General features: G+C 36.6%; 1 protein-coding gene across 1 annotated transcript; it reads right to left on the bottom strand.

The window, feature by feature from the left end:
• Nucleotides 1–5,757: 5,757 nt before the first annotated feature.
• LOC128424911 (ferritin, heavy subunit-like) lies at nucleotides 5,758–6,459 on the bottom strand. Its single transcript, XM_053411354.1, has one exon. It carries the CDS (start codon nucleotides 6,420–6,422, stop codon nucleotides 5,889–5,891), a length of 534 nt encoding a protein of 177 aa, XP_053267329.1. The 5' UTR covers nucleotides 6,423–6,459; the 3' UTR covers nucleotides 5,758–5,888.
• Between the last annotated feature and the right edge of the window lie 6,355 nt (nucleotides 6,460–12,814).

Raw genomic sequence — 12,814 nt, 5'->3', positions numbered from 1 at the left:
AGCCACACAGCCTGCTGATTTACCTGAGGAACTAAGCACAATTAGAAGATGGAAATATTATCCTGTGTGTGTGTGTGTGTGTGTGTCTATATTTGACAGCCTTACTTAGAAGTTACTTTTTATATTTTGGGATTTTAGATACTGGATGATTTAACATGCTTTAAAAACCTATTGCTAGAGAATAACCCAGTAGTTTCCAACCTTCTTCGTCTTCTGACACCTTACAAGAATCACAGTCTGCTGCAGCTTCTTTCCATGTGATGTCCTGAGGCTGCCCCCTGCTGGCTGCTGGGTTCCTCTGCTGCTCCTGCTTGGTTTGTGCAGTTTGGGATTAACTAAAGTTGTCCATAAAAGAAAATCTTTATCATCCTTCAAGGGCAATTTGATGTACAACCAGCAACCAGTGCACGACAAAAATAAGCCAATATAAACAATGTAAATAAAACACAATATAAAAACCGTATAGACTAAGTAGTAGGGGGAAATGAGCTTTTAAAAAAATGTAAATTACTAACAGTAAATTCCCTGTCAACTATTTAGAAATTCTAAAAACATTTCATTCTACTTTTAATTTCCAGTATGTGTAGTGTCCATGAATTAAACATGGACACTACAGGGGTATATCAGGCAGTCCATGCCCAACATACTATATTGCAATCTTTCTGCAGCACAAACCTGAGAAACGAGAATACATAACACATCAGTATCATTACTTAGGTTTCCATGGCTGTGACCAAACAGCTGCACTCCAGCTGCTGTCCTGCTTTGCTAATGAAAGAATACTGCATAGTCACAAGCAGTATGCGTTGAGAGCACAGCATCCTGGTTTAAATGTTACTACCAACACATCTCCTTTGGTACTCTGTGTGCATCAATCATACTGAGTCAGGGTGAAAATTAAGTCAAATTACACTACATACAGTACAAGCGACACAAACGTGTTGTACTAACAGGAGAACACTTCCGTCAAAGTCACAACACGATATGGATGATGGGTACACATTAATATTAGAAGAGAATTTCCTTATCAAACTGAGAAACTGATTCTGTTTACACCTTAATCCTAATATAGCTTAAAATCCCAAAGCAAAGAATTAAAAAGAACATTACTTGTGTAACAGTGTATTGTAGATAGGTGCATCATTGTCAGCTGTATAGCCAGTTACGGTTTTTAAGTGGGTCGCATCAAAAAGTAATTTCAAGTAAAGTTGAAAAAAATAATAAAATCAAACTATTCACACAATGTGCTCCTGTGCCAATATCAGCAAACAGCTCCAGGAGGTTTTGAGGTACGACCAGATACTCTGAAGGGGCAGTAAATGACTGCGGTCAAGTGAGCAGACGTTCGTCTTTTCGTGGTCAAGTGAGCAGACGTTCGTCTTTTCCTGATTTCAAGTGCGCCCGTATTACAGAGTGTACGGTAGTCCATGATACGGAGCGAGCCAATCTTTTATGCTACTGTAAAATCCCTTTATTCCATAATTTCTGACAAAGGCTGACACAGTTGTGCTCAGGACCATCCAGACTGTACACTCATTCAGTATCAAGCATATTTACTGTATCATTTTGGAGAAATTCAGCCTTAAAGTTCATTATTTTGAATTGAAAAAAGCATTATGTGCAAAATGTACCCTTCCGTAAAATCCCTTTATTCCATAATTTCTGACAAAGGCTGATACAGGTGTCCTCAGGACCATCCAGACTGTTCACTTACTCAGTATCAAGCATATGTACTGTATCATTCTGGAGCAATTCAGCCTCAAAGTTTAATATTTTGAAGTGAAAAAGGCATAGTTCCTTTTTTTTTGTTGAAATAAGCATTATGTTCAATATTTACCCTTCTGTAAAATCCCTTTATTCCATAATTTCTGACAAAGGCTGATACAGGTGTCCTCAGGACCATCCTGACTGTTCACTTACTCAGTATCAAGCATATTTACTGTATCATTCTGGAGCAATTCAGCCTCAAAGTTTATTATTTTGAAGTGAAAAAGGCAAAGTTCCTTTTTTTTGTTGAAAAAAGCATTATGTTCAATATTTACCCTTCTGTAAAATCCCTTTATTCCATAATTTCTGACAAAGGCTGATACAGTTGTGCTCAGGACCATCCAAACTGTACACTCACTCAGTATCAAGCATATTTACTGTATCCTTCTGTAGAAATTCAGCCTCAAAGTTCATTACTGTATGTATATATTTGTATTCTATTTTATTCTATTTAGTTATATATTGTTGTTTTTATATTGTTGTTTTAAGTTAAAGTGCACCAATGACACCAAGGCAATTTCCTGTTTGTGCAAATATACTTGGCAAATAAAATAATTCTGATTCTGATTCTGATTCTGATTATTTTGAATTGAAAAAGGCAGCCTCAAAGTTCATTTATTTTGAATTGAAAAAGGCAAAGTTCCTTTTTTTTTGTTGAAAAAAGCATTATGTTCAATACTTACCCTTCTGTAAAATCCCTTTATTCCATAATTTCTGAGACAGGCTGCTACAGTTGTCCTCAGGACCATCCTGACTGTACACTCACTCAGTATCAAGCATATTTACTGTATCATTTTGGAGAAATTCAGCCTTAAAGTTCATTATTTAGAATTGAAAAAAGCATTATGTTCAATACTTACCCTTCTGTAAAATCCCTTTATTCCATAATTTCTGAGACAGGCTGGTACAGTTGTCCTCAGGACCATCCTGCCTGTACACTCATTCAGTATCAAGCCTATTTACTGTATCATTTTGGAGAAATTCAGCCTTAAAGTTCATTATTTAGAATTGAAAAAAGCATTATGTTCAATATTTACCCTTCTGTAAAATCCCTTTTTTCCATAATTTCTGAGAGAGGCTGCTACAGTTGTCCTCAGGACCATCCAGACTGTTCACTCACTCAGTATCAAGCATATTTACTGTATCATTTTGGAGAAATTCAGCCTCAAAGTTCATTTATTTTGAATTGAAAAAGGCAAAGTTCCTTTTTTTTTGTTGAAAAAAGCATTATGTTCAATACTTACCCTTCTGTAAAATCCCTTTATTCCATAATTTCTGAGACAGGCTGCTACAGTTGTCCTCAGGACTATCCTGACTGTACACTCACTCAGTATCAAGCATATTTACTGTATCATTTTGGAGAAATTCAGCCTTAGAGTTCATTATTTAGAATTGAAAAAAGCATTATGTTCAATATTTACCCTTCTGTAAAATCCCTTTTTTCCATAATTTCTGAGAGAGGCTGCTACAGTTGTCCTCAGGACCATCCAGACTGTTCACTCACTCAGTATCAAGCATATTTACTGTATCATTTTGGAGAAATTCAGCCTCAAAGTTCATTTATTTTGAATTGAAAAAGGCAAAGTTCCTTTTTTTTTGTTGAAAAAAGCATTATGTTCAATACTTACCCTTCTGTAAAATCCCTTTATTCCATAATTTCTGAGACAGGCTGCTACAGTTGTCCTCAGGACCATCCTGACTGTACACTCACTCAGTATCAAGCATATTTACTGTATCATTTTGGAGAAATTCAGCCTCAAAGTTCATTTATTTTGAATTGAAAAAGGCAAAGTTCCTTTTTTTTTGTTGAAAAAAGCATTATGTTCAATACTTACCCTTCTGTAAAATCCCTTTATTCCATAATTTCTGAGACAGGCTGCTACAGTTGTCCTCAGGACCATCCTGACTGTACACTCACTCAGTATCAAGCATATTTACTGTATCATTTTGGAGAAATTCAGCCTTAAAGTTCATTATTTAGAATTGAAAAAAGCATTATGTTCAATATTTACCCTTCTGTAAAATCCCTTTTTTCCATAATTTCTGAGAGAGGCTGCTACAGTTGTCCTCAGGACCATCCAGACTGTTCACTCACTCAGTATCAAGCATATTTACTGTATCATTTTGGAGAAATTCAGCCTCAAAGTTCATTTATTTTGAATTGAAAAAGGCAAAGTTCCTTTTTTTTTGTTGAAAAAAGCATTATGTTCAATACTTACCCTTCTGTAAAATCCCTTTATTCCATAATTTCTGAGACAGGCTGCTACAGTTGTCCTCAGGACCATCCTGACTGTACACTCACTCAGTATCAAGCCTATTTACTGTATCATTTTGGAGAAATTCAGCCTTAAAGTTCATTATTTAGAATTGAAAAAAGCATTATGTTCAATATTTACCCTTCTGTAAAATCCCTTTTTTCCATAATTTCTGAGAGAGGCTGCTACAGTTGTCCTCAGGACCATCCAGACTGTTCACTCACTCAGTATCAAGCATATTTACTGTATCATTTTGGAGAAATTCAGCCTCAAAGTTCATTTATTTTGAATTGAAAAAGGCAAAGTTCCTTTTTTTTTGTTGAAAAAAGCATTATGTTCAATACTTACCCTTCTGTAAAATCCCTTTATTCCATAATTTCTGAGACAGGCTGCTACAGTTGTCCTCAGGACCATCCTGACTGTACACTCACTCAGTATCAAGCATATTTACTGTATCATTTTGGAGAAATTCAGCCTCAAAGTTCATTTATTTTGAATTGAAAAAGGCAAAGTTCCTTTTTTTTTGTTGAAAAAAGCATTATGTTCAATACTTACCCTTCTGTAAAATCCCTTTATTCCATAATTTCTGAGACAGGCTGCTACAGTTGTCCTCAGGACCATCCTGACTGTACACTCACTCAGTATCAAGCATATTTACTGTATCATTTTGGAGAAATTCAGCCTCAAAGTTCATTTATTTTGAATTGAAAAAGGCAAAGTTCCTTTTTTTTTTGTTGAAAAAAGCATTATGTTCAATACTTACCCTTCTGTAAAATCCCTTTATTCCATAATTTCTGAGACAGGCTGGTACAGTTGTCCTCAGGACCATCCTGACTGTACACTCACTCAGTATCAAGCATATTTACTGTATCATTTTGGAGAAATTCAGCCTTAAAGTTCATTATTTAGAATTGAAAAAAGCATTATGTTCAATACTTACCCTTCTGTAAAATCCCTTTATTCCATAATTTCTGAGACAGGCTGCTACAGTTGTCCTCAGGACCATCCTGACTGTACACTCACTCAGTATCAAGCCTATTTACTGTATCATTTTGGAGAAATTCAGCCTTAAAGTTCATTATTTAGAATTGAAAAAAGCATTATGTTCAATATTTACCCTTCTGTAAAATCCCTTTTTTCCATAATTTCTGAGAGAGGCTGCTACAGTTGTCCTCAGGACCATCCTGACTGTACACTCACTCAGTATCAAGCATATTTACTGTATCATTTTGGAGAAATTCAGCCTCAAAGTTCAAATTTTTGCTTTGTAAAGGGAGATTCTTTATTATTTTTTTTAAATATCAGTTTTGTTTATTTGTTCAAAATAAGAATGAAGCTGAACAAATCAAGAGGTTTAAACTCCAAGCACAGAGGAAAAACTAAACTCAGTTGAAAACTGAAAACATCATTACAAACCCTCCATGTCTCAGCTCCACATTTGTGGAACAAATAACATCATTCTCTAGTAAAATGTGGATGTGGGAGCAGGATGAATATAGACTGTAGATATAGTCTGAGATCATTGTTGAAGTTGTTTATTCTTTTTTTTTTTTTTTTTTTTTTTTTTCAGAATCCAGAGGGCTCAATTTTTCAACAGTTCTTGGCATAAAACTCAGCAAACACATAGTAATGACAAGAATGCAGCTAAACGAGAGAGAGCAAGATATGAGAGACGATTGGAATGGAATAGCACTCAGGCGTGTCATAGATGTTAAGATTACAGGAAACGGCGATGTAAAGAAGAATATAACAGGTTCCAAATGACAAGCCACTATCATGCAGACGCCTTAATATTGTTTAAAATACTTAGACGCATGATACAAATATACATATAAAGAGGCGTCTGTGAAGGAACTATGCAGGGATCTAGCTGCTTTCTTTGCCCATGGTGTGTTTGTCAAACAAGTATTCGGCCATGCCATTGCTTGGAGCTCCCATGCGACGCAGGTTGGTCACCCAGTCTCCAAGCTCTTTGATGGACTTCACCTGCTCGTCCAGGTAGTGCGTCTCGATGAAATCACACATATGTGGGTCATTGTGATCAGCGCAGAGCTTGTGCAGTTCCAGCAGTGACTGGTTCACGCTCTTCTCCAGCTGCAGGGCACATTCAAGAGCCTCGATCCCACTGCCCCACTCGTCTCTCTCTGGTTTCCTGATATCTTGGAGGAAGATCCGTCCCCCCCTCTGGTTCTGTTGTTTCATTAGCTTCTCAGCTTGCTCACGCTCCTCCAGCGACTGATGACGGAAGAACTTAGCAAAGTTGTGCAATGCTTGGTCATCCCGGTCAAAGAAGTAACCCATGGACAGGTAGACGTAGGAGGCGTACAGCTCCAGGTTGATCTGCCTGTTGATTGCAGCCTCGCAGTCCTGATGGAAGTTCTGTCTCACTTGGGAAGACATGGTTCGAACGTTGGTTGTTGTTGTCCTGTGTTGGAGGTTGAAACGTAGCGTCTCGTGTCGTTAGCACAACAAACTGTTAGCTAGCTGTCGGGCTAGCTGTTTTTGGACGGTGTTTCCTCGGAGGTGGATGTTGGATGTTTTGTTTCGGGTGAGATGATTGAGGAGGATGGATGATTGATCGGATGGAGAAGTCCTGAGCCGAGGTGGTGGGAGACAGATGAGAGGTTTCCGTTCAAGCACTGTTGAAGCAGGTAACCTTCACTGTCCGCTAGCAAGGAGTCGACTCGTTTATTCATTTTTCACAAATAACACAATACCATTCACTTTTCTCTGCCTGCTGAAATGTTTCTGAGTCCATGTCGATGCACTCGACATGGAACCACCTGCAACAGGTGTCACACTGAATCTGTAAAAGGGCAAATTAAGCACATGCAAGAATAAACTTTGATATCTAGCCATGATGGACACCAGATAACCATGATCCCCAAAGTAATATTTTGAGCTAATATTGCTTCTTTGAAACACTTAATACAGATACATTTTTTTATACTTGTAGATCTTTCTCTAGAAATGGTGATGGCTTCACAGTGTGATATTTTGGTTGATGTGTGTAGAAATGCATTTCCACCATGTAAAACAGGACATTATAAATGTGAATGACATTAAATTACAGGGTTGACTTAGCCGTTGTTTTTGCTTTCTTCATGGAAATCACTAAGTAATTATGTTCTGTTCTACAACCTTTTGATGACTATCTTCATTTGATTATTCTCCTGATCAAAATGTTGTCATTGTTGAAATCTCAATCTAATGCACACTTTCTTTTTGGAATTCTTGATAGGAAAACATGCATATCCCTATGTCTGAGGAGTGAACCTCAGGTTATCCTAGCACAGATGATTGTCTGTCGTCATTTCTCATCCTTTTCGGCTCTTGCTTGCTGTCATCCACTTTAAAACAAGGCATACAAAATGTGCAGATTTTTTTTTTTAAACAACTTACCCAGTTTGTTAAGTCAGGCCCTTTAATTGGTGGTTTGACTGCTGAGCACATGGCACAGCTGGTCTCTGTGTTAAACACTAACATAAAGTTGAAAATATTAGATTTACCACTACTGCCACCATTAACAATTGTACTTATAATAAATAAAATAATGATTGACTTGTTTTAGTGTATACAGAATATGTTTACAAAGTGTTTTCTGTAATACCGTGTCACTGTAGATTTAAGATAAGTTGTTACACACCTGAGGCTTCCAGGAGCTCGAGAGCCAGGTGTTTTCTCTCATCTGCCATCAATCTTGGAGCTGTCCCAAATGACATTTCTGCTTTTTTTGGAAAAGCCTCCATGACTGCCTTTGCCATCTAAACACACAAGAAAGCATCTGTTTGCATAAGTTTCCTAGTTAGCAAAATAAAGGACGTGGAATTGCAATAAAACAGAAATTGATCCAAATTCTTAATGAATGTAGATCATTTAGATAAAGCTGATGTTTCAAGAAATATTCGTATTACTTTGATGACAATTACACCGCAGCTACTCCCGTCTCTCTGAAATGGGTGTTCCAGAACACCGCCTTTCCACTTAACATTGACCCAGTCAGTTTTTCCCAGACAGATCCTCCTCATGTTGAAGTACTCACTGTGAAAGGACATTTTTTTTAAAGTGGTTAATGTAAGGAATATGTACACATTATTCACCCAAGAAAACAATGTATGTCGTAGTAAAGAAAAAGGGGGTTGTTTGGCCAATATTTTGGGGTCAGAATTACAAATAATGTAACACTTGTTCGGCTAATGGTGTTAACAAGTTTGATTGAAAAAAATTATATGTTGGTAATGATGTCTTTAAGTGGTCACAAGTCTCTTCTAACTGTTTTAGGTGTTTAGCATGGGTGACATTGTTAATGTGTGGGACATTGAACAAGTATTTTCTGCCATATTGCCTATGTTCAGCCTTATGCATAAATTCTGCTTGTTACCCATTTCTGTTTTGTAAAGCTGCCTCTAACATGTTGTTTAACAGATTACTGCAAGCATGATTCACAACATAGCATCCATACTTAAATATTTTAATTTAAAGAAAACACATCTTGCAAACATATAAGAAATATTCAGTTTTGAAATTGCTTCAGTCACACTGTTCAGATAGATCTGCTTAATTACCGCAATCTTTTTGCTGCGTTGTCTGAGTCTGCCTGCTCGATAGCACTGCGTGCGGGATCAACAACATAGACAGTACTATCTGCAGCACTGATGTACTGTAACCAAAAGAGAAAATATGAAATATCATTTAGAAGTTAGTAATGACATACAGAGAATTGAAGGCAGTTGTGATGTATTAAGTAACAACTTACCAGAAACTTCCAGTGTACATTGCCAATGTTAATAAAGGACACAATGGCCTTATAGTTGTCAAAGTCGGTCTGTAACAAAACACAAAATTAGTTATTTAATTTTACTAGTGCTTTGACTGTGCAACATCTGTTTTGCGTGTGTTTTTACTACAAAGTCAGACATCCAAACTATCCCACGTATTGATAGCGGCTCCCTGACGCCCGTAAATGAGATCCAATCTCCCAGAATCTGGAGCGTGCAAGCATGAGCGCGTGTATGTGTGTGTGTTCCTGTAATTTATAGATAGATATGTCATTGCAACTACAAATAAATTAATGACTGACTGAAAGGCTCAATGGAATATTGTTTTTATCTGATTACTCTTAATTCACACCCAACCACCCACCCACCACACACACACACACACACACACACACACACACACACACACACACACACACACACACACACACACACACACACACACACACACACACACACACAGCTAACTTGTAAACAATTGACATACTATTCTACTTTGTTTTTGTACCTGACAAAAATATTACCTTTGACATAGGCTGTCTCCTAACTTCTTCCCTCTTACCAAAGAGGATCACACCAGCCACATAATGGCTTAGAACGTAAATGGTGCTTCCCAAATTCAGTTTCCTGGCAGTGTGGTGAAGTAGGGACTCGATGACCTTCAGAGAATATTTTATGAACACACACAAAGTGTTGTGAAGTCATACATTTAGTTAAAATGCTGAAAATATGATCCTTATGGATTACTGTTCATCTTCTCTGTTATGTATAACACAAAGTCAACAAAAAACATTTAAATCACATACTTATATCAATTGTTGTGGCTAATGGAGCTGTTCTTCAATGATATTTGACTCACTATCACACATTGTTCAAACTGCTTGTACTGTAATAGTCTGCTCGATCATCGCTGACTGCATCTTTCATAGTTTTTATGTCTGTATGATAAGTGGTTCTGTTCTTTTAATGAATCTACTTACCTCGCCTACAAGCCACTGGTGAGGTCTTAGAGTGTTGAACTCACTGTGGTGGATAACATAGTTGTTCCCTAATTGAGAGGGCACCACAGAAACGACCACTTCTGTGTCCCTTTTTCCCCACAGTTCTGTGACCTGCAAATCATAAAAAGCTATGACTTTTTTTTATAGTGGGTATAAAACAGGTGCTGGCTTACAGAATACCAAACTTGAAACCTATTAATAATAGACAGAGGTTGTCCTGTAAGAAGGGGAAGGATGGTGAAGGGTTAATGAGTCCAGTTCACACACACTCTCATTGAGATGCCCCTCATTTATTGCCGAATAAACTCTTCTGTTGATATTGTCTGTGGTTACTACAATAAGGAATCAACAGAAATTTGCATATTAATCATATGCAATATTAATAATAAACATAAACAGACTTGCTTAAATTACACAATGCAATAATAAGGATATATAATGATAAAAAGTAAAAGATGAATAAATGATAAGATTTGAGTGTTTATAAACTTAAAGGACTTTAAGAGACTGTTAACAAAAAGCAACCTCTTGGCTCAGAAAGGCCCACATCTATGTCGCTGGCATAGTGTACACGGAAGGCGAGACAAATAAATGTGTGACGATCCCTTAATGGACGCATTGGCACGCTCACTACACTGCCGTGACATAACTAATAAACACCTGAAGCCACAGCGATACATCATTAATCAACATAACAATATTATCAGGGATTATATACATCAATTGGAATATTAAATCGGCAACAATTAACCAATTTTTTTTTCATCCTAGAGTTAATTTAATAAAATATATAAAATATAATTAAGAAATATAACATTTGACAATTACGCTATGTTGGACATACCTGTGATTGAAGATCATCACTGAGTGATGCTGGTGGAGCTTGTATGCTGCTTTGTGGACTCTAGGGATAGAAATAGTAGTGTTATAGAAATATTTCAAGTACATATTGCAAGCAATGGAAATTAACCCTTTCACTTTATGCATTTATACATTTTTATCTAAAATCAGAACATGTAAAATCAAGTTTTTGATTTCTACTTTGTTTGTTTTGCTTGCAATTTGTAGCATTTTGCCTCAATAAATTACCTGTGATGGAGCCTGTGATGGAGAATGATCTTCAGATGCTTTAGATGGTTTTTTGGCCAATGTTCTCTAAAATAGACAGACACAGTACATTATTCTTAGACTTAGACCGCACTTTATTGATCACTTTGGGATGACTCCCTCAAGGAAATTGAATTTCCAGGAGCATACAGACACTTGTATACAAAACAAAGGAGGTATACAAAAATACAATATAAGATAAACAATAGACTCTTAGCTAAATATATATATAAGTAAACAGTAAAACAATAAACTCTTAACAGTAAGCAGTAAACTCTAACTAAATATATAAAGTAAGATTCAAGTGAAATAGGATCAGATAAAATAAATGTAGAGAACTGTATGGAGGATGAATATAGATAAATATACAGGACTGTGTATGGTATTGTGTTATTGTACAGTGGAATATGACCATATTCTGCATCCACTTGTGAAATTCCAATGAATCTCTCAAAAACACTTACCTTCTTCTTCTGTTGTTTATAAACAAAAGGTGTGTTCAGTCGAGACACATACAGCCCTCGTTTTCTCTGTTTCCTGCTCTTCCAGCGTTCCACGTCCACCCGATGTGTCTAAAGTAAATCAACAAAATATTGTCAATATCAAATTAATTTAATAGTAGTATTCTTGAAGCACAATTTAGCATTGTTCAATGCTACATTATTAGATTTAACTACAAACATTTTTTACTTATTTTTCATGTGACTTTGAATGGAAAATTATCTTGATTTTGATTATTGTAGCCATAGTGTAAGCATTACATTTTGTGGATTGTACTTTTTGTGTGGTTGTTTGGCATGAGGGTGGGGTTACTTTAATTAGAAATTGGGATAGCAATGGCTGGTGCACAATCACACATTTCTAAAATACTAGTAATTGAAGTATTTATGATCAGCATATGCACTTCTTACCTTTTTCTTTCTCCTCTGGGAGTCAGCATACTCCCTCAATAGGGCCTTGAGTGTGACTTTGTAGGTGTCCACAAAGTCATCGAGTCTGGTAATTTTTTTGCGTTGGAAACGGATGTGTTTGAGGTCCCATTGGCTTTTTTCCATTATTCCCTGCGTTTTGTTGTCCAGAGTGTAATTCTAGGGTTCAACATAAACATTGCATCAAATCGAAATGTCTTCATTCATTTGGTTTATTTTATCATGTGTAATATCCAGCATGAAAATGTGCAAGTAATATTCAGTTTCATTAACAGATGATCAGCTTTATTGTACCTGTTGTGATTTACAGGCAGCTCTACTGTACTTTTTAGTCAGACTGTCATATACTGGGCCTGATCCATGACGACCTAGATCACCTGGGAGAAGATGGAACATAAATTTTTTATTTAATTTACTTAAATATATTAAAATAAGCATATAGATTAATAAAAACAATTAAACAGGACTAACCCAGGAGTAAGCCAGACCATAGGCCAGCCTGAGGTAAAAAGTACTTCATCAATGTCGGGATGAAGGTTGGACAGAAGTAGATGTTTGAATCACCTTCCTGGTCACATACTTCCGTCTTAATGACTTCTTCAAAATGCTGCGTGAAAGGCGTTGTTCCAACATCGTTCTAGAAAAAAAATTAACTAATCTATAAGATTGTTTAAGAAAGAGTGTGTGCAGGGCAGGTGACACTACAGTGGCTGGCAGAGTGTGTGGAAAAATGTTTTTCACACATCACAGATGAAACATAAAACTTTTATGCATGCCTACACAAGAGTTTAGTTTAGCAAAGAAGTAAAAAAAAAGAACAAAGCTTTAAAGGGATAGTTAAGTTTTTAAGTGTGGTTGTATGAGGCCCTAATGACCCCCTAAGTATATAACTGTAGTTGACAGCTCTCTCCCCTCCACAAGTTAGACATAATGCTGGGTCCGCACACTGCAAGAGTCTGACCCAAACAGCTGAGGAA

The sequence above is a fragment of the Pleuronectes platessa genome, chromosome 2, assembly GCF_947347685.1.
Source record: "Pleuronectes platessa chromosome 2, fPlePla1.1, whole genome shotgun sequence".
NCBI classification, from domain to species: Eukaryota; Metazoa; Chordata; class Actinopteri; order Pleuronectiformes; family Pleuronectidae; genus Pleuronectes; species Pleuronectes platessa.
This window is presented reverse-complemented; position numbering and strand designations above follow the sequence as displayed.